The sequence below is a fragment of the Heliconius melpomene genome, chromosome 8 (assembly GCF_056956725.1).
Source record: "Heliconius melpomene rosina isolate 202511_hmr_F chromosome 8, ASM5695672v1, whole genome shotgun sequence".
NCBI lineage: Eukaryota > Metazoa > Arthropoda > Insecta > Lepidoptera > Nymphalidae > Heliconius > Heliconius melpomene.
Window position 1 is genome coordinate 3,954,278 of NC_140396.1, and position 26,866 is coordinate 3,981,143.

The 26,866-nt window shown below is 32.4% G+C and overlaps 5 protein-coding genes across 7 annotated transcripts in view; 3 read left to right on the top strand and 2 right to left on the bottom strand.

Moving 5' to 3' along the window:
- Positions 1–1,050: 1,050 nt before the first annotated feature.
- LOC146536725 (uncharacterized) lies at positions 1,051–5,134 on the bottom strand. Its single transcript, XM_085189701.1, has 4 exons — positions 4,748–5,134; positions 1,894–2,019; positions 1,536–1,674; positions 1,051–1,352 (listed from the first exon to the last, which is right to left on the bottom strand). The coding sequence occupies exons 2-4, from the start codon at positions 2,004–2,006 to the stop codon at positions 1,116–1,118; spliced, it is 489 nt and encodes a 162-aa protein (XP_085045827.1). The 5' UTR covers positions 2,007–2,019; positions 4,748–5,134; the 3' UTR covers positions 1,051–1,115.
- On the top strand, positions 1,235–7,970 carry LOC146536726 (uncharacterized). Of its 3 annotated transcripts, none has more exons than XM_085189699.1 (4): positions 1,235–1,363; positions 3,521–3,697; positions 5,622–5,749; positions 6,536–7,970. In XM_085189699.1, exons 1-4 carry the CDS (start codon positions 1,312–1,314, stop codon positions 7,322–7,324), a joined length of 1,146 nt encoding a protein of 381 aa, XP_085045825.1. In that variant the 5' UTR covers positions 1,235–1,311; the 3' UTR covers positions 7,325–7,970. The 3 variants fall into 3 exon arrangements, with proteins under 3 accessions (XP_085045825.1, XP_085045826.1, XP_085045824.1); XM_085189698.1 differs by lacking the exon at positions 1,235–1,363 and adding an exon at positions 2,677–3,264; XM_085189700.1 differs by lacking the exons at positions 1,235–1,363; positions 3,521–3,697 and adding an exon at positions 2,665–3,264.
- Positions 7,971–8,860: 890 nt separating this feature from the next.
- Positions 8,861–17,732, top strand: LOC146536727 (uncharacterized). Its single transcript, XM_085189703.1, has 7 exons — positions 8,861–9,147; positions 13,783–13,880; positions 14,799–15,152; positions 15,944–16,106; positions 16,422–16,565; positions 16,702–16,903; positions 17,071–17,732. Exons 2-7 carry the CDS (start codon positions 13,811–13,813, stop codon positions 17,299–17,301), a joined length of 1,164 nt encoding a protein of 387 aa, XP_085045829.1. The 5' UTR covers positions 8,861–9,147; positions 13,783–13,810; the 3' UTR covers positions 17,302–17,732.
- A 491-nt stretch (positions 17,733–18,223) lies between these two features.
- LOC146536728 (iron-sulfur cluster assembly factor IBA57, mitochondrial) lies at positions 18,224–19,954 on the top strand. The gene is made up of 2 exons (XM_085189704.1): positions 18,224–19,387; positions 19,552–19,954. The coding sequence occupies exon 1, from the start codon at positions 18,351–18,353 to the stop codon at positions 19,356–19,358; it is 1,008 nt and encodes a 335-aa protein (XP_085045830.1). The 5' UTR covers positions 18,224–18,350; the 3' UTR covers positions 19,359–19,387; positions 19,552–19,954.
- A 194-nt stretch (positions 19,955–20,148) lies between these two features.
- puf (ubiquitinyl hydrolase 1 puf) overlaps positions 20,149–26,866 on the bottom strand; it is a 37,189-nt gene continuing 30,471 nt past the window's right edge. Inside the window, exons 51-55 of the mRNA XM_085189702.1 lie at positions 26,322–26,513; positions 25,121–25,260; positions 24,701–24,835; positions 24,130–24,403; positions 20,149–23,773 (exon numbers count right to left, since the gene is read on the bottom strand). Of these exons, the coding sequence (XP_085045828.1) occupies positions 23,571–23,773; positions 24,130–24,403; positions 24,701–24,835; positions 25,121–25,260; positions 26,322–26,513 (944 nt within the window). The 3' untranslated portion in view covers positions 20,149–23,570. The remainder of the gene's footprint in view (positions 23,774–24,129; positions 24,404–24,700; positions 24,836–25,120; positions 25,261–26,321; positions 26,514–26,866) is intronic.

Below are 26,866 nucleotides of genomic sequence, written 5' to 3' on the forward strand. Positions count from 1 at the left end.
AAACTATTTAAGTTCAACAATGTCACATACTAGGCTAAATAATCACGCTATCATGTCGGTCGAATATGAACTACAGTAATACCCCGCTTTACGCGAGGGATACGTTCAAAAAAAAATCGCGTTAACTGGAATTTGCGTATCTATAACGAGGTTTATAATTAAACATAATCAAAAATTATTACAAAAAAATACAAATAATTTTAATAAATCACTTTAATTCTAGGAACACTTTATGCAATACATACTCTTATCTTTTACGGAAAAATACATCTATGGGTTAAATTATGTATGTATCTTCAATAAATGTTAAAACACAACTGCCAGCCGACCGAACTAACATCACGGAACAAATCAACAAACGAAACGAACGAGGAAATCCCCGTAGAATAAAGTCGAAGGACTGGGAATTCCCGATTCTTCAAGGAGAATATACAGAGGAAGCGAGGATCCCGCGACCATAGAGAAGTTGATGACTGCATTATATTTATACACACTCTTTCGCGTAATTCGAGGCTTCGATTCGCTCAAATGAGCGCGAAATTTGCATCCACGTTATAGTGAAAACGCGTACAACGGGGTCGCGTAAAGCGGAGTATTACTGTACTTAGTTGATTCTATTCATTTTGAATAAGTGATTAATGTCTTTGCTCGTCAAAAAGCGCGTAAATGTCCGTTTTTAAATTTTTGCAATAATTTTTACCAAAATCTAATGTTATAACATATATATATTTATTATAGTTTTGGAGCAATAAAAAATTATATATCTACGAGTACTCTACTGTGTTTTGAAATCTGAAATTATTTTCACCATTTTAAAGGGCATCAACTGCACCAGGCAGCAAATACCCTAGCAACGCCACTGGTTGACATTAAATATGTTATGTTAGAAACAGATAATGCATTATATAGACAGCATTAAAAGTACTTGTCCTATTTATTTTCTGTTTACATTGCTTATGTGTATGTTAGACGCCGACGGTTAATAAAAGCGAAACAAGAAGGAAGAGGTCGATTAAATAGAAGGATTAGTGTAATTTAAAATACTATATGTTATATTCAATTATTATTTATTAATAAAGCAGCCAGATTTATTAAACAGATTTTATAACATGCAACTAAGCAAGCACCATAACAGGCTTAGGTAAATTTTCTAAGAATACAGATTTTTCGAATTGTGATTTCGGAATCGGGTAGCGGTAGAGTGGGTTATCGAGGGCCAGACGCAAATATTGGTCAAGTTTGTACCCAACACAGACGCACTGGTGGACGGCGATGTCGCAGTAGCACCCGTGGGCACACTTTTGTCCGTAGATGTCGTTTTCCATCTTTTCTGTGCATGTTTCACCGGGGCCCTGGTTAGGAGGTTAAGTTTATTTAATTTTAATTAAAATAGGTTTAGTAAAAAAATATTGTTTTAGGTATATTTAACAAATGCTAATATTCTCTTCAGTCAAAATATATTTAATTATGGAATGTTTTGAACCCGACGTTATGGTATAATTTTGTAAAAAAATGTAAAATAGTTAGCTTATTACCCTGTAGCAGTCCAAACGATTGCCGCATTTCTCATTGAAGTAAGTATCCCAATGGCATCTTTTAAATCGTTTGTTTCCCCTATCGATGTTGCATTCCTTATGATCTTGTGACGTTTCGCAAACAGGACATTCTACGAGACTGAGAATGAATATGAAAAAAAAATCTCAGATATACATTTATTAAAATCAATTTTAACATACTTAAAACGAAAAAAGCCAAGCTTAAGAAATTAAAAACTGATAACATAAAAAATACATATTATGTTGAAAAAAGATATAATAAAAATATACTTTTAAAAACTAAAACATAAATAAGAAACAAAACTCACCAAAGCACACCACATCGAGACACAATTACCTATCCATATCAGTGTTAGGTTCTTCTCTTTCAATAAGGTTTCTAGACTCATAGCCATGGTAGTGGGCAACGCTGGATCCGACCAGGAACAGGAGACAGAACACGAGATGCATGTTATGAAGAGTTCTGTACCAATTAAAAAATATATGTAGTAAAAGAAAAAAATCAGCTTCACGCTTTATCCCGCCCCTGTAGTGTAGGCAGAGGGAACCTAGTGTTAAGACATTCCGTTCCCCACTTTGTGCAGAATTCTGGAGGCATTGCGTGTTGAGTGGCAGATCTCAATACCGCGCTTTGCCTCGACACCAGAGCGAAGAAATGGAAATATAAACGTAAATAAATATTTCACTTCCTCGAGTGGGGATCGAACCCATAACCGTCGCGTTACAGTCACACTTTTGTACCGCTGCGCACGACGGCCTCTACTATTACAAAATAATAAAAAATAAATATTAATATAATTTCAGTTTCATCTCTTGTTTGCATTTAAAAGATTTTTAGCACACTGTTTGTATTTTTTGCAAAGCAACGTGTTTACAATTCCAATATTATATTGTTTGCGTGTTGCTTTTAGTGTTTATTATCATTGTACATTATTTAGAAATGTTTGTACGACGTTAACTAAGTTTATTTTTAAAATAACTTTCGTTGGATATGTAAATTATAATACAGATGTAACTATTTAATAAACTATAGCGATGAGTTCAAAATGAAAAATATATAGGTATGTATATAGACAAAAAGAATATTTAATAAACAAAACATATACAAATTAAACTACAATTAAATATTTATTAATTATTTTAGCTGTTTAAAAAGTTTGTTTGTCCATATTTTAAACCGGATATGAAAATAAGTGAGTTCGTTTCAAAAGTCACTGACTCGACATTAAATTTATAATTATGCGTCATTCGAATGTTATTGCCAGTATTGGAGGCGGACATATTTCCAAAATCTCTGAGACTTGCTGCGTATGTTAGCTACAGTTTTGTTATTGTTTATAAATAAAAAGCTTTGGAACCAAATATATTTTAAATAAATTGGCACGGTAGCGAAAGTACGGTACGACGAGTGCTTGCGCAAACGCCGCCCGCCCTACACTCCGCCGAAATGCGCATTCGCTACATAAAATTCGTACAAAACGGGTGTTACAGCTAATTTACTAATATAAAGAATAATATTTTATATATATTTTTTTATTTAAGCATTAAGAAATAAAAAGCAGTAATTAAATTGGTTAATTTTTCAAGTGATCGTAGTACTGTGCTTTGAAAAATATGGGAATGATTTCGCGAGTGCGTGGTCGTATCAGAAGTGATTCTTTCTCGAAGTTTCAAACGATCAAATCAGAGGATAAAATTGCAAATATTGGTAGGTGAAATTATGAAATTAATAGAAACACATTTAGAGTTTTTAAAGATTCATTATTTGTTGTGTTGTTGTTTAGGGGGCCGTGTTGCATGTAGTTCCCAGCACATTAATAAGCTGTTAATAGATAATCCTTTAATACATTTTTATTAACAAAATGACTTATTAACTAAATGACTAAACAATGGTTTACGTATATTGACGTCGTAGTCTATGATTAAAAGTATTTTTTGTGAATATCTCCTTTGTTTGTTTTCAGTATGGCTGATCTCTTTGGTATTCCTTTTACCCTATTGGGCGCCCCGAGGGCTGCTTGTAGCCCTGGGAGGAGCGTGGCTTATGGCTGCCTATACATGTTTGGTGATACCATTGCTTATCTCTGCCAACTATCGCTACCCAGCTAGGTGGTATCCAGCAGTTGTGAAATTGGCACGAAGTAAGTAAATATTTGTTTGTAATTTTTTTTTACTTCATTTGTTATGTTCGACAGCCCTAAATATTAATTAAAACAAATCATTAATGTATAATGCACTAATTAATTTATTAATGTCAGTGTAATGTGAATTAACTCGAGACGTAAATTGTGACGCTAAAGATGCGCAGATATAAAGCGAAAAAATCCCTAGTTGTTAAAATATATTCGTAAGTTTACATTTATTTGTAAATTTCTGTATTTGTATTTATAATATTTATTTATTTGTCGCATGCATCGCATTTAATTCAATACACCGCAATATACCTGTAAACAAACAAGGGGTGTGCCAACCTGACCTATGAGCTTCCGCCCCCGATGTTTGTGAACATCAACATCAAAACAATCGTAGCATTTAAATTTATATATTTTTATACTTTATTTTTTTGGCTAACTACTCGTAAAGTCAATAAAATTGTGATAGTCAAGGATATTATGGATTAAATTAGATAAATTGAGGTTGCCTGTATTTTAGGAATTGGGACACGGTTGCTTGAATAAATGGATCAAATTTGTAAATATGTCATCGCTACATTACCATGATCACGAATAAAGAGTTAAATAAAAACAATAAAAACTAAAATTTCAGAATTAAAATACATTTTAAAATTACATGAAATCCGCATTTTCTCTTGAAGCTTTGAGAAAGAAATGATTGAGAAAGCAAATAATAAATTTTATGTTTAGTTATTATCTTAATAAAAATAAACATTTTATCTACGATTTGGCATTGTTTGCCACGTTGTACTCGTATAGTTGTGTGATGTGGGGAGAGTCAGGTCATTGTCGAGATTCTGAATGGAGCAACGGAAGCTGGCGGAAAGCCAGCACAAGTGCGTCAATTGGGTTTACTAAAGTTTTTTGATTTAGCATATGACTTCTTATCTTTAAGTAAACATTTTTTTCATTTCATTATTCACAATCTTTATATTCGTAACCTATTCGAGTGACATACAAAAGTACAAAAAAAAAAGAAATGCTTAGAACATAGAACGAGCAACTTTTAAAACTCACCAGAGACGTGATGAAGAGGGTGTTTTTGGTTCTATCCAATGGAGGGCTGCTCTGAACTGTTTTCATTGAGGCAAGGGTTGATCTTTTATACCCCATAATTCTATGAAAAAAAGGATTCCTGAAAATATTATGAACAGTGCTATGTAACAGCTCTAAGTGAAAATATTTAATAAAATTTTTGTATTGTCCTATTTTAATACATTTGCTAAAGGATTGATGAAAACTAATGGCGAATCTTTAGTTTTCAACCATAGTTGTAGTAGAACGAAATAATAATAAAAAGAGAAGTAATACGTAGATAGAGGAAGGAAGGAGAAGATAGAGGAAGAGTTACTTAGATGATCTCATCAATATTGACAATTATGTACTAGGAATGTAAGGTATAAAGGCAAAGTGCCAACGAATGGCCTAAGCACATGTGAATAGAGACAAAAATATATTTATTTTAAAAGACGTAATAAAAAAACTGTTTCATTACCTACATATATATTTTAATACTTTTAGTCTTATATGTTATAACGAAATATTTATTTAAATAAATTCCTGGTTTCTTTTTGTATTTGTCCATCCTTTTCTCATGCTTTTCTTCATAGTAAAAAAAATAATTATGTAAATTATAATAAGTCACTTGTATTGGAAAATAACCAGTGGTCAATACGTTGTGACAGCTTCATGATAAGCTTCACCTTGAAATATATTAAAATATATTTCAACAGCTCTAAAGTAACCTACCCCCTACCCTAGTCGGTATGAAACCTTTTTTTATCAGCTTTACGCAAAACGGGGTGGAACGGAGTGTCTAAACACTAGGTTTCCCCTGCTATATGCGGGACACAGTATAAAGCTGATAATAATATAATTTCTATTGTTACAGAGGTAGCTCGTCGTCTACATACGCCATTTGCTCGGTTATTACGTGTCCTGAAAACAGCGTATACGCCTATAGATAGAGCGGAACGTTTATTTTTGCAAATGAATAACCTTTCCACAATGATAAGTCAGGTAGGTGATAAGAATTATTTTTATGTTTAAACATAACACATTAATTATAATATATATGATTCGTATTATCAATTCTCTCTCATTAATGCATTCATTATCGAGCTTCTTAAATATTGTACCTGTGTTATTTTTAGTTTCAAATAAAGAATTTATTATTATTATTATTAATTTCTGAATTTCGTAGCTGCTATGAATTAATAAGCAGTCGAGTTTAATAGAAATGTTTAAATTCGCGGCCGTCATGGTGCTGTCGGATTCGATCTCCATCCGGGGGAATAAGTATTGCATTAGATACAAATTAAATTAATCAATAATTTTGAGATCATATAAAAAGTTTAGTAAATACAAAAGAAATTTACACTAAACCTACACTTTAAGAACCTCTGGATATTTTTAAATTTCAACAATTTAGTTAGAAGATTTTTTAACTAACAAAAGAATTCGTTGGGTTTTTCTGTGTGAATTTAATTTGTATTTTTTTAGCTTCACGCTGTGTCCTGTCTGTGTCTGCTGTGTGTGTGTGTAGGACACAGCTACACATATCAGAGTATGCAGAGGTAACCTAGAGGAAACCTAGTCTCTGTTCTCATAAGGAATCTTCAGTTGTCCACATTTCGCCGAATTCTGAAAGGATTGCTTGTTGAATGGCGAAACTCAACACCGCGCTTTTGTCGAACCCACAACCTGTCGCGTTTACAGTCGCACTAACACTACTAGTCTCAATTTGTTTTAACTATTTTTAATATAACCACATTTTTGGTGATATTTATCTCTGTTTCTTTTCAGTTACTCATATTTACCGCTTGTGATCGCCTTCTAGTATATCGAGGACGTTTAACATGCCTTTACTCCTTAATGTTCTATAACGTTATAACATACTCTGTGAGTTACGTGCGTGAAATTTGCACAAAGGAGGACTGGTCGCCGTACGTGAATGTGACCAGACACTCGCGAGTCAAACACCTCGCGATGTCAGCTACAAAAATTGTATTGGAGTGGACCAAAGCTGTCACTTTCATTGTGACAATGACCTTTATCTTACTAACACTGGGTTTAGAACAAGGCTTGGAACATTTTCGGCCAACAGCATTATACACAGCTATAACTGGTACCTATTACCTTTTATCAGAAAAGACATTCCTTGAATTGTGGCCAATTGGTCTATCTACGCTTAAGTTGGAGAGGTTAGAGGGTATGGAGGCGCTTTATTGCGGCGCATGGTCGAGAGGGATCACAACAGCTATAGCAGTTCCTCTTGTTCCAGCCCTCGCTTGGAACGAGCGATGGCGATTAGCAGTATTAGTGTTTTATATTTGTATCATAGTACATGGACGTCACAGACTAGGTGAAGCACTTGAGAAACTCAATGAGGCTCAAGGTACCCTCGCCAGATTCAGGCGTGCGACAACTGATGAACTGTCTACTTTAGAAGACGTGTGTGCAGTATGTCTTGGAGCAATGAAATCAGCTCGTGTGACGCCTTGTGCCCACTTCTTTCATGCAGACTGCTTGAGAAGATGTCTCGCAACATCAGATAGATGTCCTATCTGTGTTAGAGAATACGTATTTTGCTAAAAATCTGTGATTGGTACATATATTATGGTATTCTTCATTTTATTATTAAATATGCTACAACATTCAACAGTAATGTATTAAAACGTGAAATTGACTGACATACTTTATGTGATAAGCTTAAAACTCACTCATAGATAAAGGTTTACAATGTTTGTATAAGAATAAGTTTAGCTTACTTCGATAAATGTATGAATATTTTTAAATTTGAAATTGATATATTATTTTATAATACACATATATTTATAGTACGTATTTTATTGGACTCTAATTATTTAACATCTATTTATAATTTTTTTTTATTTTTATTAAGCGTACATTTTTTTGATTGGAAAAATACTTTAATTTAACAATTAATATGTAAGTATTTGTATTGTTCATTGTGTATTCTTCAATATAATAAATAGTTTCCTTCTACATATTATTTTTATACGGCGAAAAGTTCTATGTTGCACTTTCGCTAAAAAATCTTCGTAGTGCTAAAAGCTGATAGAAGCTTCTTGTGATGCAATAAAACCTTGTAATTATTTATATTGTGCACATATATTTGAGACATTATTTTCAAAAATAATGGGTTAACTAAGTAGTCATATGTTTAAATAATTTGTTTACACATAAAATATATTATTAAATATATTCATTGATTATATTTTTTATTGTTTTATTTTTATCACCAATCATTTTAAAAATCACTGTATGGTCGAGATCATATATGGACGGGAAATCATATGTGTGGATGAAAATTCTGTGTAATATTAGACACTAAAAGTATTTATAAACATGTTACAGATATATATAAAAACACCACATGCGTTGAAATGTGATTCTATGGGCAGGTTATTAGATAAATAATTGCGTTGTTTAAGCGGGAGAAGCCGCTCGTATGGATGATGTGAATACAATTTCATTCAGTTGTATTACAACTCAACCAATTTAATGGTAAATCCATTTTATTCCAATTCAAAATATCTGATATATTATTAATAAATTATTAAATTAAGGAAATATATGGAAAATTCCTTTGTCGCATTGCGCATGCCCGATCCACAAATGAATACAGCATCCCACCCACAGCTACAGCATTGATCGAAGAATATCATAGTTACAGAACTTCCTAAATAATCATTAATAATTATTATTTTAAGTGGATATATGAAAGAATGTGTTGTAAATTTAAATAATGTAATTTTATAGTATTTACCTTAAAGGAAAATGTATTTATTTAAATGAATGAAATGAAGACATCTTTTCCGTGAAATAGCATTCGCATTAAACTAAATAAAGAGCTTTTCACAAAAATCTATTTACATTGTTTCTTTGAATAATTATGAACAGGGGAAATTGTTCTACAGGTCAATAATGATATTATTTTATTAAAATTCAAAGTAAATCGTAAGTAAAAATTTAAAATGGTTGCTATGATATCACATGGTTACGTCACGTAAACATTGCGGGCGATTGTTGTATCGCCATTCGCCATCTTTATCGTACTCGCTGTAACATATACAATGAACAACAAGAGGAGCAAATAGTTTTAGTTATTTTCGTTCTATCTCTTTCATTTACGACGCACGTTCTGGCAATGGCGATGGCGAGAGTGGCAAGTAGTAAAATGTCGTATGTATGTGGCGAATTGAAATTCGTCCAAGTTCCAAGTCAGTTGTCGCGGTGTGTTGTGTACTGCGGTGTTAATGTTAACGAACAAACTTCTAAATACTCTCCCATAATTGTGTAATAATATTCTGTAAATAATAACAGAAATGTGGGTATAATATTGTGAAAAACGGATATTGCTAACGCGTGTTCAGTTCCTGTTGTTGATAAAGGTTTGTGCTGTAAACAGTATGCATTATTAGAGTTTCTGATAAGAGAATATTAATCTTCAAGTGTGTTTTTATGCAAGATAAAAATGCACATTTTTATTATATTAACTATTTGATGTCAATGTTGGTACATATAAGTTGTTTAATTATCTTTTTTTTTTTATTTAATGTAACCTGTATTAAGTATGCTTAATTATTTATATATAATTATTTTCGAATACATATCCCAAACTATACTATATATCAGCTTAATGAAACTATTTTTTTTTTAAATCACAAAATATTTTACTTTTATTATTTTTAAAAGTTTTAGGAACACTGGAATATTTTAAAAATTTAATATGATAATAACAAAAGTGAATAAACATTGGAAATTGGAAAATTAAAACAAAATCCAATTGTATTCCTGCAATACTTAATATTCTTATTCCATATATATTAATATTAATATTAAAATTGTACGTCTGTGATTGTAAAATAACTGTGTATTTTTATGCATCGCGCGCTTGCCTACTGCCTGAATCTGAAACAGAAATTCCAAAAGGTTTAAATAACAACTAATTTAGTGTATAACAATACAAAAATAACCAATTTAATTAAATAAATAATTGTAAAGCTAAAGCGGACTAAGCCACGCGCGAACTGTTAGTCAGAATTAAAAAAAAAGAAATTATCATTAAATTTATTCAACAAAATTGTATTTATACAATGTATAAACAACATTTCAAGGATCCCATTATTTTATATTTTTACTATAGTTATAATGTATACCTTATAAATTATATATTTATAATGCCCAAGGCGCAAAAGCTTACGTCATTCAAATTACAAGTTACAAAAGTGGCCTCTAAGTGCTTTTGGATGTCAATTCAGTTTTCTGTTTCTGTTTCTAATATAAAGACATTGTTGTTTTCTGGATTCAATGCGTGTTGAGTGGCAAAACTCAACGCCACGCTTCGCCTCTACACTAAAGCGAAAAAATGATTTGATGATAATTTCCTCGAGTGGGAATCGAATCCACAACCTGTCGCATTTACAGTCATACGCTGCACCACGACTGGTCTCTACAACTCTACTGTATTTTTTAGAACATAAAGATTGAATTCATTATTTAAATTTGAACTTAAGGTGCAAGGATTTTTTATTTTGTTCACAAACATTTATTTGTAAAAAAACTTAAAAATAAATAAAATATTCATCATCTAGTAGCAGTACCTCTTTATCAAGACACTCGGCTGTATGTACAGCCAAGCTTCCAAAAAATAGAAAATGCCTAGAAACGCCACATGTATACTAAAAAACTTACATAATCAGATTTAACATTTCAATGAATAATTAAAAAGATATACCTTTCAACATTTTCCACTGAGGAATATTGCTAAAAATTTCTTTGGATATCATTCCAATTATAGTATCTGCAATAACTACATCAGTTCCTAAAAGTTTACTTATTTTCAAAAATTTTACTTATTCTAATATGTACTAAAATATAATTTTTCTTACAAAGCCGATTAACTCATTAAAAAAGCGATATACTGGTAATCCTGTTAAATGATATAGAACTGTAATGATCCTTGCCTTGACCCAGCTGTTAAATAGTGGAACAAACTAGACAATACGACATCAATAATAATTTATACCTATCTATTTATAGTTGTGTAATTGCTATTTTTTGCCATCTTATACAATAACATGGCAAAAAATAAATACATACACTCGTGTGAACGGATGTTGATGATTAGCTCTACAGTCCACAGACAACAAACAATGATGAGCATAATTAAGTAACAATGTAAATAACATTTTAAAAAATATTTCGTAGTATATTCGTTATTTACATTATATACTTTTTTCATATTATCATGGAATAAGGTACAATAATATTTTTTTTTGTTTTTCAAAAAGTTAAAAATCCATTCTAAATTTTGTTATACTTACATATTATGTATAACGACATTGTTACTTCTGTATAGTCTGTTCTAGTGTATATGCGCTATCAAGCACGATATCGAAAATATTTGATAGCCCAAAAAATATTCATTATTATAGCGCACAATATTTGTGTTTACAATCTGGTTGTCTTATCATATAGTATTCCCGACAATGTCGGACCACGAAATACGAAGGACCTGATCTTGTATTTGATCTGGTACAGAGATCCAGTCGTGGACGTAGAAATAGAAAGGGGAGGGTGTTCAGGATAGTCCAGAATAATTCTGTGCCCACCCCAGAAATTTTACTAACAAAAAAATTGTACTGAAAAAGCTAAAACTCTAGAATACTGATCTCAACCGATATGAGAAAGAAATCTGTGAGTAAAAACGATGAAAATAATCCAATATCATCATCCATTGGGTATTGTGCAGCCAAATGTGAAACCGTACTAAGCCGAATATAAAGTAGTTACGTCATGCAGTTGACGAGATTGCGAGACGCAGTGAATATAATGAAATATGGGGAGCAACAGATTCGTAGACACCAACCTTGTATATAAAAGATGTAAATACTTATTGTAATTACTTTTACTATTTTAGATATTTAAAATTATTAAAATGATAAACTTTCATACAAAAATTTGTAAGTCCTAGGAATAGTCGGAGTTCAAGTTCTTCTATTTTCCACATCACTGTGTGTTTTATATTTTTATTTGCTTAAAATAATATAAAATTTTAACCTTGGTAAGTCTCAAGACATTTCCCAACTGCTTGAGTATGGTAGGTCACTTATTTTTGGGTTTGGAGGAGGTAGGAGGCAAAGGGAACATATTGCTAAGACACTCTGTTTTACGCTGTCCGCCTAATGAAACTAATAATCATTAGGTAGGTATATAAAAAGCCAATTACTTAACAGGTATCGTATGAAGCTAACTATTACACAAGATCGATATTAATCCATATTAATGGGTTCATCATTGCCTAGATAACAAGCTGATACGCAATCTAATTCCATAGAACAGAGTAATTAAATTTATTAAAAGAGTAGAGTTGAAGTTTAGAGTTTATTTAATCTTCTTCTTTAATAACGTGCTGGCCTAACACCATTCCACCATAAATGTTTGGGCAATGACCGATTATTTCGTCTTTCAGCCGATGATCTCAACGAACTCTTGAAATACGGTCTTATTCATAATGAAACGCAATCAGCGCTATTTGTACTAAAATTAGAACTTACATTCATGTTTTATACAGTCCACACATAAATTACTATATTTGTAATATACGTATTTTAATTATTTTGAACCCAGTAGTGGGCACAAGCAGCAGGTTGGCAGGTTGTTGTTGGCAGGATCCTAGATCCTCAGAAAGTACAATATTGTATGAAGTGAACTAGAAATATCTATAAATTTTCGCTTTTCGGTTTTTTCCTTTCTTTATATTGTAAAATCTCACTTCATGCCAAATTTACCTTTACACAACTGTAAGCGCATTTTGACTACGCGGCGAATTTCATACAAAATGCAACTAAAATTGCATAAATGCTGGTATTGTTTGGTGAAAGCTTGATTTTGTTTCGGCTCCAAAGGATCATAGACCTGAATATTTAATGTAAATTTCAGCGTCATACCTCTACGCGATCTCGAGATAAATGGTCTTAATAGACGCACTGACAAACAAAAAGGTGACCCTATAAAGGTAGCGTTTTCCCTTTTGAGATACAGAACCCTAAAAACTACCTACTATTTACTTAAATCTGTATATAGTTACTTAAATTTGATAAACTTTGAAAACAAACTTGTTGGCCTTGAGGAGATGACGAATTGTTAAGAGTGTAACGACTTTGCTACCAGACTATTATAATGAAATAATAAAACAAAATTAGCTTCTCGTTATTTATAAACTACCTACTTATACTTAATTAAATGTTATTGGAAAAAAAATGTATTTTGCTGTGATATATTTACACAATTCAATTATTTTTCCAATGTGTATTTGTATAGTAGTGTATGGTAAATCTAAATATTAATTAAAAAAGATTAGATATCTACAATTTCTATTTAAAGAGCCTAAAACAGACAAGAGACTAAAACACCACAGTTTATTGCTAGTAGAAAATTATTTATTAATTTTCAACTAGCAAAAAACTAACAGACAAACTAAGTCCCAACTCCCAAGTGAAATAAGAACATTAAAACGAATGTAATTTCGTTAATTAATGTCCAATAGCATGACTGGGTCAAATAAATATCTCAATTAAACACCACCCCTTCTCTACAAATGTGTTCTTGCTTCTTTTAATTGCAATTATATTATAAGTTCATCTTATAAATTATGAATATACTTAATTTTTAAGAGACTTTTTTTATTATTCGCTTCAAGGTAGGCAAAGGGAACCTTGTGTAACACTCCGTTTCCCATTTTCCGCCGAATTCTGGAGGTATTGGGTGTTAAGTGTCGGAACTCAGCTGACTTTTAACATTGTGCCAGAGTGAAAAAATGATAATATAAATAATAATTCATTCCCCCAAGTGGGGATCGAACCCATAGCCGTCGCGTTACACACACATACACACCTGTGCCTCTACGCCACGACGACCTTTTTTGTTACTAAATATCTTTCTTTGATAATAATGATAACGACAGGTTATTAAAATATTTTTTAAGCTATATTTTAAAATTATAAATTCTTGGTTTTTTTTAGTATGAATGTAAAATAGACACCTGTGAAAATGACAATACTTTTATATGACTATCGTGACCTGGAAGTGAGAGCATCCAGACATCTTAATGCTTGGAAAGGTATGACAATATTATGTTTCATTTACTCTTATATTTTGTTTTTTTAACACAGGAAGACACACACGGAAGCACAGTGTTAAAACACTCCATTCTCATTGAGACCGAAATCTGGAGGCATTCGTGTTGAATGGAACTTATCGCGGTTTTTCATGATACCAGAGCGAAGAAATGAAAATATTGAATATTGAATTTTCTAGAGTGGGAAATAAACTCACAACTATCGTGTTTACAGTCCCAACTCCTAACTCTAAAATATCCTTTAATAACATCAAATCTTTATATATAAGTAGGAAAAATTATATATAAGTAGTTGAAAATGTAAAGTAGTAAATGGTCAATTGATAATTTCAATTAACATGACGAATTTATATTGAAACTAATTGTATCTACACAATAAGACTCAATAAGTAACTGTGGTTACTTAGGAAATTATTGGTCACAAATAACAATGAATGTAACATACTATACGTAAAATATATAAACTGTATAACGATATTCTAAAAAAAAATAATTTATTATACATAACTTACTTCACCAATTCACGTTGTAACGCATTGGTTTAAAGCTGGCAATAAAATTTTAAAATATTTCTCACATTATTTGGAACACGTACCTATATTTAGGAAACCAGGGCGTTTTAATGCGGTTATTGTTTTAAATATTGCTTCAGGTTAGATTTAACTGATGTCAAACAGCATTTTGTATAGCTCTTTCGCCTCGTCCACCGTCATCAAGCTCTCCATGCATGCCCATGGGGGTACCCATGCTTATCTTATCTCCTCAGTATTTTATCTATGATATTATGTTTTCGAAGGTCAAGAGAGGACTCCTCCTACCTCTCACAAATGTAACTAATTATAATGATTCTCTTAAAGAATGTTTCATCAATGTTGCTTTAAACATTTTCTTCATTTGCAGCATGGCACTTAACACTATATGCTCTGGCGGGGATATTTGGCATACTAAACTATGTATTCCTTCAAAATACAATGCAATTAATAGGTAATAATTGCGTATTATACCCTCGGGAGCTGGAGTTCCACATGATAGACTTACGAGATATACCTGAATATAGCACAGCGAATTTAACTCAAGCTTTAACCAAATCTGAAGATGTAAGGAAACCTGATGCTCAGAACTCTTCCGTCCAAATAAATAAATTAGCTGATGAAGTTGAGAACGAAAAAGTAATAAGAGAGTTAAGTACTGTGAACATTAATACTTCACAGAACAACAGCGACAGTGGACCAATTGAAAATGATGTTTTATCTAGTAAGTTCAATTATTTATTTTATATTTTCTTGTTTTAGTTCGTTTGTTTTTTTTGTTTTCCATCCATCCATCCATCAGCCTTTTAAGGTCCACTGCTGGACATAGGCCTCCCCCAATGCTCGCCACTCCGTCCGGTCCTGCGCCCTTTTTTGTTTTCATTAATATATTTTTAATTATCAACTCCACGTTGTATTTCGCACATATTATTATATGTAGGCAGAGGGAACCTAGTATTACAACAAGACAGTGGCAGAACTCTACGCTTTTTGCCTTGGGACCAGAGCGATGAAATTAAAATATTAGTAAATAATCATTCATTCCTCACATGCTGCCCTTACGCCATGTAATGTGTACCTCTATTAATAATATTATTATTGACCGTATAATCTGTAAACAAATGTCAACGCTTCATTCAATATCTTCGTAAACGAAAACACATTTTCATTAGTACTAAGATGGTTTAATATAACATAGGTAGAGGTAGTATCAGTCGATAAATATATAATTTTTTTAGTAATTTCGTTCGTTTACAATTTTGTTTTGTGGTTTTCATAAAAATTATTTTTTTACCTTCATACTGTATCCCGCAGATAGCAGGATAGCCAGAGGGCACCTGGAAACTTACTGCTAAGACACTTCCCATAATAACACTTCCCTTACTTTCTGCCGAATTTCGAAGGCGTGTTGATTGGCGTAATTGACTGCCACAGCTCGTTACTAAAGCGAAAGTTTTGTACTTATTAAAAAAAATATATATAAATTCAAATCAAATTATAAAATAATAATTACAGTAAATGAAACACATCGACTAGTTTTGGACACGTCCCGTACATTATTTGGTCGGGACAACGACTGCCAGTACGCCGAGTACATGCCCATAATGTCCATGATCTTCGCAGCGGCTTGGGCAACGTTCTTTACAATGTGTCCTGGAGGAGGATATTCTAGATCAGGGTAAGAATTATTTACTACCAGAACAGTGTGTAAGTATTCCAGGCCAGTAGTGGCGAGAGGGCCACAAGTATTTTCATTTCTTTGTGTTTGTGGTGTCGTGGCCTAGCCCGACGTTGAGTTCCGCCAATCAACAACCAACATCTCCAGAATTGAAAGCTGAAAGTAATTATAAATATTAAATATAAGAGCTAATTTAATAATAAATTAAATGGAAAACTATAATAATGCTTATATACAACATTTATATTAATTTTATTATTTTCAAATATATAGATTTATTTATTTACCTATACATACCTATTTCTTTGATCCTAGGCTGCAAGAACCTTGGCGAATTTTGACTCCAGCTTTGCTTTTTGCGCTCTTAATGGTTGGACTTACTGGATACAGTTTTACAAGTACGAACAGAGGACTGTATGCATTTTGTTCGGCGTTTTATAACGTCACCAATACTACCACGTAAGTGTGATAACTATACTAACTATGCATGCTTTTAAAAACTTTACTTAATAATTGTTATGGTTTGAATAAACTATAAACTTAGAAAGGTTCAAAAGACAAGAATATTATTTTATTAAAACACACTTGTACGTAGGTGTTCTGCTGTAAATGCATATTTGGAGCAGTCTTGGAATGTTACTTGGAGCTTCGGTGGAAGAGCAGCGGCAACGCGCGCTGCCAGCGCAGGCGTGTGGGCGAGCTGGGCCTGCGCTGCCACACTGTTCCTGGCCAGGTGTCTCACTGCACCAGACTTTCAAGTTAAAAAAACAGCTGCGTATCTTAAGGACCCTCAGAAGGTAGTTTCATATAGCATACAATTAATTTCATATCATTTAATAGGTAAAAGTGTAACTAAGAAAAAAAACATCTATACAATCCCTATATGATATAAGCAGAATAATTCATCAAATAATCAGAAATGCCAAAATTATATTACAGTTATTCCATTATTTTACATTTACAGAAAATAACACCATACCTCAAAAAATCGGGGAAACGGCGTATTTCCAATAATTCACCCACTAAACGTGATAACATGTCCATCAAATCCGAACCTACAGTCACCACGGAACTTGTCACGGCATCTATAGAACAGGGCCAGGAGTCTGTGCCGACGTCTCCCCAAATGACTCCCATAAAGCGAGCCGATGCTGAAGACATTGAAATGACCACAACAGAGATTACATCACCGTGAAGACATGGGATGGGCGTATCTAGAGATATTTTCTGGAGGCGGCCTGGACTTTAGCTTTGAACATGTTGGTGTAAACGTTTATTTTAATATTACTTTTGTGTAGAAAAATTTCTGGGGTGGACACTAGATTATGCTGGAGTGGACACGGTACACCCAGCCGCCCCTATTCCAACGTCCATGAGTGAAGATGAGCCAATACTTGTGTCCAATTATATTTGCCCAATTTTATATTAAAAGCAAAGCTTATGAAGAAATATTGCGGGTTAAATTATTGTACAATATGCTTGTTCTAACGTTTTATAAGATTTAAATAAAACAATTCATTTACATTGTATTTGTAAGTGGATTCTTTATGAAGTGTTGATTTTGATTGCTAGATATATTAAGTAATGTTAAAACTTATGTGCTTGATTAAAACTATTTTAATATTATGAACCTTATTTTATTAAAAAATCTTACATAATATAATATCATACAACAGTCTTATATTTTAATAATAATAATCTCACTACTTCACGAGTATGTGTTTTTAGGGTTATATACCTTTAAGGAAAAAAGGAACCCTTATAAGGTCACTGGGTTGTCCGTCCGTCTGTCTGTCAGTCCTTTGATTTCATAAATATATTTAATAAGTATTCGTATGATTCAAGCGGGTGACGCCGCGACGGTCCACTAGTATATTATAATGTTAACAAAGCGTACCAAGTATATGAATTCATTCGTTATTGAAAATGACTTGCGGGCTCAGTAAAAAATTCTAACATTTTAAATCATTATGCTTTTATACATATAAATATTTATATACCAGCTAAAGTATTTAAAAATTTAATCATTAGATACAACTATATTTTTATACTTAGTATACTCTCAAAATCTACTATTAACACAGAAAACAAAAACATTTCTACATATTGACAGTGACGTTTAAGTATTCAGACTTGTCAACTTGACACTTGTAATTTTTGCGAAGGAAAATATATGGTTATAGTAAAATTGTTTAAAATGAAATAAATATTTATTTTCTTACTATACATTTGTTTTGGAAAATAATGCTATATTACCAGGTAAATAAACTTTTATGTAAACGTTACATAATAAACAAGCTTCTACGTAACAATCACAATAATGTATCGCCGGCGAAAGTCTTATATCCTTTAAAAAGTCGATCACTAATAAAAATAACGGGAAAAGATGCTTCAAATTTTTTACAAGGACTTATTACGAATGATATGAGGCATTTCGAAGAAGGTGCGAAATCTATCTATGCAATGTTCCTTAATAATAAGGGTAGAGTTTTGTATGACACTCTTATTTATAGTTGGAAGGATGAAGAATCATTTTTGATAGAATGTGACAAAAGCATTACTAACTTATTACAAAAACATCTTAAAATTTTCAAACTAAAAAGGAAGGTTGACATTGAAGATGTTGACAAAGATTTAAGTATATGGGTATGTACTTCTTCCGAGTCAGAAGACAACATACCAAAGTTAGAGAATTTGTCAATATATAAAGATCCACGCCTAATTGATTTAGGATTTCGAATAATTTCATCAGCTAACATTGATATTGCAACAGCAGCTAAAAATTTAGGTATTGATGCACTGAAAAATGATGAAAGTGATTATAAATATTTACGTTATAAATTAGGTGTTAGTGAAGGATCTGATGATTTGCCTCCAGGAACCAGTTTTCCTTTAGAAGCCAATTGTGATTACTTACATGGTGTTAGCTTTCATAAAGGCTGTTACATCGGTCAAGAACTAACGGCAAGAGTTCACCACACTGGAGTGGTACGAAAGAGAATAATGCCAATAAGATTTACTGCTGCTGTTGATGAAAATATAGAAAGAGATTCTGTGATATCTGCCAGTAAGGACCCAAAGAGTAAGCTAGGAAAATTAAAAGGTGTCATAAATGATTATGGACTAGGGCTTGTTAGAATTAAGGAAGCTCTTGATGCTAAGACACTAAACATTGGTAACTGTACAGCTGAACCATTAAAACCGACATGGTGGCCATTTGAAGCTCCAAAAGAAATATTAAAAAGTGAATAAGCTATTAAAAAATCTTTAAAATATAATGTGTATGTATTTCTGGTTTAATATAATATTGAAAAAAATGTATCAAAACTTTTTTATTTGTTATTACTTGTTTAAAATTTTAATTTTGCTTGCAATATATCAAAAATTTTAAGCTTCTTTAGTAATGTAAACCATCATGTGGTTCATCTCAATTTACTTGTTTCAGACAAATGGAGGCTAAAGAAATTACACAAGTTGTCTTTGATTTTAAATGTTTTCAATGTGGAATGCTTGAACAAGCACATTACAAAGGAACTGATCCACCCTTCTCTCGTAAAATTGAACTGAAGTACCCTAGTTATGTTATGAAAGATCCATTTAGCCCATCCGGAAAAGGGGAAGTTTTAATTTTGGGAGCTGATTGTGCAATTTGTGAAAGGACTGTATGTATTAGTAAGGAATGTAGCATCTTTTATTTGAAAATGTATTGTTTACAATGTGTACAAAACTCTATAGATATATTTCCTATAGAACTAACAAAAAAATTAAAAAAATAGAATGACTAATTATTTTTTTGTGAAAAGAAAAATGAGTATATGGTGATATAAATAAAACATATTATTATAAAATACTGTTTACTTTGGCTTTCCAGTCCGATTTACAGTATTTTTAATCAATTTTCACAATTGTAATCAATAACACAGTTATATTCAATCAAAACAGTAGTTTCAATCACTTTAATTATTATACATACATATAAATAATACAAGCAAACAAGTAGTTGATGCAAATGACAACCACAAGACCATAAAAAGCAGCCAGCTTATGTCACACTTTTTATTGAAACAAATTATCTTAAAATTATTAAAATAATAATTACAGCATAGATTATATTTAATGTAATATATTAATAAGCTCTAAAGTGACAAAATTAAATATCTATATTTTGTCTCCAATACCAGCCACTCGATTCAGATTGTTAGCACCACAATACATCATAACCCTTTTAGAAGTGACTGTTCAAACAACAAAGATCTTTACATTCATAACACAATCAAAACATTTATCAAAATATGTTAACAGCAAATATTAAATATATATACTTGTATGTATACAGATTACAGAGAAATATTATTGCTTTGTGTGTTCCCTAGTTCACTATTGTTGAATGTTAATTATTCGAGATAGAAATTTGAGTGTAGAATCTACTTAATCATGAACACTAGAGGCCATATTTATAAATCACTCTTGAGTCTGAGATTCTGTTTTCACTCCTAGATATATAATTTATGAATGAAAACAGCACCTCAAGGTCAATCTCAGACTCGAGAGCAATTTATAAATATGGGCCTAGATGTGTGTAATAAAAAACAATTTATTAATTAATCTGTGATTAAATAATTAAAGAAAACAATTTTACAACATTAGCAACTATATATATGAGTTCTGAACAAAAATGCTTTGTAAAATTTCAATGAAAATTACCATTTCTGAAGCAAATCGACATGTATTGATTTTGAATGCTTTATAAACTACTTACGACAAAAGACTATACAACATCTTACATAGTATATTATTTGTGTAAATAAGTGGGCAGTGTGCTATTTCTTACCATCAATGAATAAAAGAGTACATGTTCTAGCGATTATACCAAAATAAAATTAGTGTTTATGTTCAAAAAGCTAACGAGAGAAACTTTATGAAAAGAATATTCAATGACATTTTATTATTATTAATTAGTCTATAAAACAACCTATTTACACAAAAAAAACAAAAGCTTCAATTAAATCGGCTGTTTTAAAACTTATATCTACAAGAGCAATTTCTGTTTGAAGAAAGATTTTATTTACTTTGTTTTTTGGGTATTTTTACAACTTTATAGGTTTTTATGTTTGTTGTGGTCCAGTCAAATTTCACATCCACAAAATTGTTAATATTAATAATACGTATATACGTACAAAAATGTATTATGTAATATAAAATATCTTAATAATGATGTACTGGCCTTGGTTCACAAAACCGCAAATAAAAAATTAAATGGATGTGATGGACGGGTATTTTCTTAGAGTAGATATAAAATTATGATACAAATTTAGACTCTTGCTGGGATTGTGCTCGAGGGTGAGTGAAAAAAATCACGCAGCCAGTTGTTTAATACTTCCTACACTAACAAAATTTTCACAGCCGAAACATAATTATAATTTTGATTAAAACTTATTTCTCAAGGTTCTTGTCCTTGAAATGTACATTCGTGTATCCTTTATCCTGATACTTAGTTAACTATTGTGCACTCTTGTGAAACGTTCACACGAGCGCTCGAACGATACCGTTATTTTTACATGTAGATATACTAAAAAAAATATTTTTGGTCTCTAAAAATATAAAGGGACCACTATAAACCATTCCTTATCTAAAAATCTTACAATATTCATATATGTTCCGATTGATGTCCGCGTCTGGGAATTAATTGAATTTAATCCAAGAGATTCTATCGTGATTAAGCTTTGTATCTAAAACATCTAATATGGAGTATTATTTTCACACTTGACACATTTTTAGTTGTCTAAAATGGTTACACAAATCACAATGTTTGTGGTGGGAGCATTGATCTATTGAAGAATTAAAAAAATGTATGTAATCCGTTTCGAAAATTAAGTAACATACTCTTTTATTAACAATTCGTTTTTATTAAAAATCTAAATAAGTAAAATCCTAAGGTTATACAAAATTCTTTAAATTTTAAGCACTATTAAATTTTCTTAAATAATTATATAATAAAATTAAATATACAATAGAAATATTTAGTTTTACTTTCCACCTGATAGCAGGTATTTAACTTGTGTGACCTCTACCGTTAAACAACTTTGAAATGTTATCATTTCAAAACATTTATAATAGTTTATACACATTTAGTTTAAGCATCGTCTGTCACAAACAAACACTTACAGCTATAATACACAGAACAAAAAATTACACAGCTACATTTTTTTTAATTACAAATTGAGCCACTTACACGTCTCAAAGGACAAACCAAAAATTTCATCTGGTTGATCCTTCGAGATCCTTACGAAGAAATCGTTACATTATCTCTTTGAGTTACAAATAAATAAAAGTAACATCCAAAAACAAATTAATAATTTAAAATGTTATATTATAAATTTTCATTTCGTCCCATTATAACGCAGGAAATATATAAACAAAAATACAAATGATATTTCGGATACTACTTTTATTATCGTAATATAAGATGTCTTCATAGAAGTTGTAAGTCCGGTCTATGTTAGCCTGTAGTTGTAAGGACAATTGTTAGATAGAGAGTAACAAACACCTAGAATTGTGATGATGAGAATTTGGAATTTTCGATATATTCAATAAAAAAACTTTTATAACGAGCTAGCTGCCTAATTTGAAACTAACATATGATTTTTTTAATAATAAATGTTATATAAAAATTAAAATATGCCAGAATTGCCAACACATTCCATCAGATGACATTGTTTTCTTGTATTTTAAAATTAATTTTAATAAAAAAAGTATTGTCCTATTGTCTGTAACATTACAATTAGTAATAAATTTGATCACAAAATTTAAAAGGAACAGTTAAGTACATGCCAATGCTGTAAAAACAAAATAATAAATCGGTAATTTAAATGAGTCATTCATTTAGATCAACAATGAATTATTTATTGCATTAAGGAGACTTCCAACAAAATAGAGAGATTTCCAACAAAAACAATAAGTCCGTTTAATAATTATTATCCGTATAACACTATTCGAATTAAAAAAATCTGCAATTTTATGTTAATTCATTAGTCGCAATTACATATCCATAAATTTAAAATTTTATGAACAATGTGAAATAATTAATAAAACAGATATAGCATAGAATTATATTATCAATGTCTAAATAAAATTTGTTATAAAAACCGGCACAGAAACACGGTCACTTGTGGGGTACATACAGATATATGACAACAATGGATAACAATAAATATGAAATTGTAATACGTCATAAATTGAAGTATTGCATGTATAATATAATAGGACATTAAAGAATTCAATAATTAAATTAGCAATATATAATTAGAAAAAAGAAAACAATGAAAAAATATATATACAATACTTTTATGTGTATGTTACATATTGGCCACAGATAAAAAGATATTATTACTATGATTTGTGGACATGACATACCTCACCATTACTACAGTGTCTCATATATACGTGTCGCGACATCACGTAGTCTCAGTCGTCGGGTGGCTGCTGGTGCAACTGGTGCAAACGACGCAGCGCGTGCGACAGCAGCGGCAACAGGTCGGGCGCGGAGGGCGCCGCCTCTTCCGACTCGTCCGACTCCTCGAGAGGCTCGTCCGCGTCGCTGCCCTCGCCCGAGGGACAGCGCGCCTCACCCGCTGCGCCACTCGCTTCTGCTTCGCCGTTTTCTTCTTCTGTGCGTTCATTATAAGATATTAGGAAATGTGTAGGTGGATTAATTTATTGTAATGGAGACTCGCAGCGTCTGGTAGTATGCATTAATTGTTCCTCATTTTTTGTCTTTAAAGTAAGATTTTTCACCAATTCCACATCAACCAATAGTGAAATCTTCTTCATATTTAATTCGCTTAAGATAATGGACACAATATTATAAAAACATAGATAAGAGATTGAACAATTTTCTTAATTATATTAATAGTATGAAAGATTATAAATAAATTTCTATATTTCTGTAGTGAAATTATATTATATGAAAAAACATTATGTTAGTTGTTGAATGAAATAAAATAAAAAAAATATCAACACTAACCGGTGGGTCTGATGAGTCGTTGGTGCAGCGCGGCGGTGGCGCGGTGTAGCGCGCGTGCTAGCGGCGATGACGGCGGGGGCCGCGCGCGCTCCGCCAGCATCAGCAGCGCGCGCGTGCTGCCCACCAGCGTGGCCAGCGGCGCACGCCCCGCCGCGCCCGCTAGCTCCTCCGCCAGCGCCTCCGCCGCGCGCCCCGCACCCGCCCCGCCCGCGCCCCCGCTGCCCGAGCTGCCGGCCACGCTGGAGCTCGATACCGCCGCGCTCGTCCCGCCCAGCTTTAAATAATCATTTTATATTCGTCGTGAAATATCCGAGAGATTCGCAAAAAAGCCATAGCCTGTGCCCTTTCAAAATATATGCGTTTTAAAACTAAATACAAAAAGCACTAAATAAGTTTTGTATCACAGCATTTATTTTCACAGTATTGAAAAGTTATTTGATACTGTATTATATATTTATTTTTATAATATATATTTTTATTTTCAACTGTCGCCGTCCACTGCTGATCTTTCTTACAAAATGCCAATCGTATTATATACTCAGTGGGATTTAAAAATGTAACATTGTCTTACCTTAGGATAGTAATGTTGCATGAAATCATAAATAGCTGTGTCGGCGAGGGACTCGCGTTCGTCGAGCATCACCGCGTCCACGTATTCCCCGACTACACTACATTCTAATAACATTTCTTCTAATTTTGCGTCCGCCTAAAACAGCAATAAAAAAATTAGAAACTATGTCATACATTACACAATCATAAAATTAACGTATGGGTTTGCAATTCTTGAGTAACGCATTCAAATTAGCAAACAATCTAACCTAATTAAAATAAGTTATTTTTGAAGCATTTGAGTGAAACTCAAAACCACGTTACGTCTCAGTTACCAGGACAAAATATAAAATAATTAATTCCCTGAAGGCTTCTTAATACACTTAATTAGGCATATTAAAAAATAACTACAACAAAAAAATGCAAAAACAACGAATAGTACCGGCGAAGCGGCCACGTCCCTCCAGAAGGCGGCGAAGTAGTTGAACCGTAGTGGCACCGCCTCCAGCGCGCACAGCGCCGACAGCAGCACCAGCTGCTCCGACATGCAACGCTGCGAGCGCGCCACGCGGCAACACGTGTCTAGGGAGATATTATTACTATTATAAATTAAACTCTTTAACCGGAATAATGGCGTATATTTAGAATTATATAATTTTGGAAATCTGACGTTTCGAACATTTTTCACTACAGGTTTAGTCTCCCGTAACCACTACTGTAAAGTGTTCGAAACGTGTTCTGAAACTTGACATCTACATTTTTGTGAAGTGCACCAAGACACGGTTTTCGGAAAGGGTCTAAGCCTGCTAAGCATGGGAGAGCTACACTGGCTTTTAATGAATTAGTTTTAATACAGCTGTATTACCTTTCATGTGAAATAGCGAGATACCATTTTTTTGTCTCTAACTCTTACAATAAGGGAGTTATGGGGTTAACAACCTTTAGCGTTAAAGTTTATTTTCTGGGTATCTATAGACGAAATCTTCATGAAATTTTAATTCAAACTGGCTATCTACATATAAGCTTATTATTATATATATTTTTCTGAATTTTTGGGAAATGATACGTTGGGAAAAATTAGAAGTTTATTTTTTGAGGGCGCTTTTATATAGCACTTATCAAAATTATATATATTATGTATGTATTAGTTTGCTATCTATGCTAAAAGTTACAAAAAAATCGAAGCAGTGGAACATATCTCAAAATAGTAAATATTATCAAAAGTACGTGCGAACGTATAACAAATTTGTACAGACGTCAGTTTGGACATCAATTTTACAATAAATTACAGTAAGTAGTACATTATTTAATATAAATATATTATATACCTATATTAACAGAGATGACAAAACAAACTTCACAAATAAGAAGCATATTTTTATACGTAAAAAAAATTCTTTGCGTTCAATGTCGCTATTTCAGATAAAAAGCAATACAGCCGTATTAAAAATAATTCATTAAAAGCCAGTGCAGCATTCCCATTTTATCTCACTAGACCCTTTCTACGGGAATAGTTTGATTTCGGGACTGGTTATTAAAAAAGCTTGTAGTATGGGATATGGTTAAGTGTAATATTTAGTTCCCTTTAACTAACTATATAGTAATATATGGGATACAACATGACCTAAAAAAATGTAACTAACCAATAAACTTATGATATGGTCTATACAAGGCGGGTCGCGGCGGCGAATGAGGGTGAGCGTGCGCGTGTCCGTGCGCGGTGCGAAGGCGCGGGCGGGCGGCGGCGCGCGCAGCCGCGTGCGCACCCGCCGCCAGCGGCACCAGCGCGCCCAGCGCCGCGCCGCCCCCGATCAGGACTAGCTCCCGGAGAACACCTGCGTTACGTAAATAAAACATTGATGTTTATTGTAACATTATAATATGAAATAATCATTGAGTGTTTCATTTTATTTGGAAACGTCTTATTAGTATATATTTTCGTAGCTTCTAAACTCTTTTCTCTCTTTTTAGATTCTCTCTGTCTATCCTTCTATGCACGTAACATAACAGGGTCGACAGAGGGAAGACAGTGTTAAGACACTCCATTCCCCACGTACCGTCTACGGAACTGAGCATTGCAGATTGTTGTTTGGTAAGTGAACCATTTCATTTATAATCAGAAGCTGCCCTACCCCCCTACTGTGTCACAAAATCATAAATAAAATATTTATTTAAAAAAATTACAAAT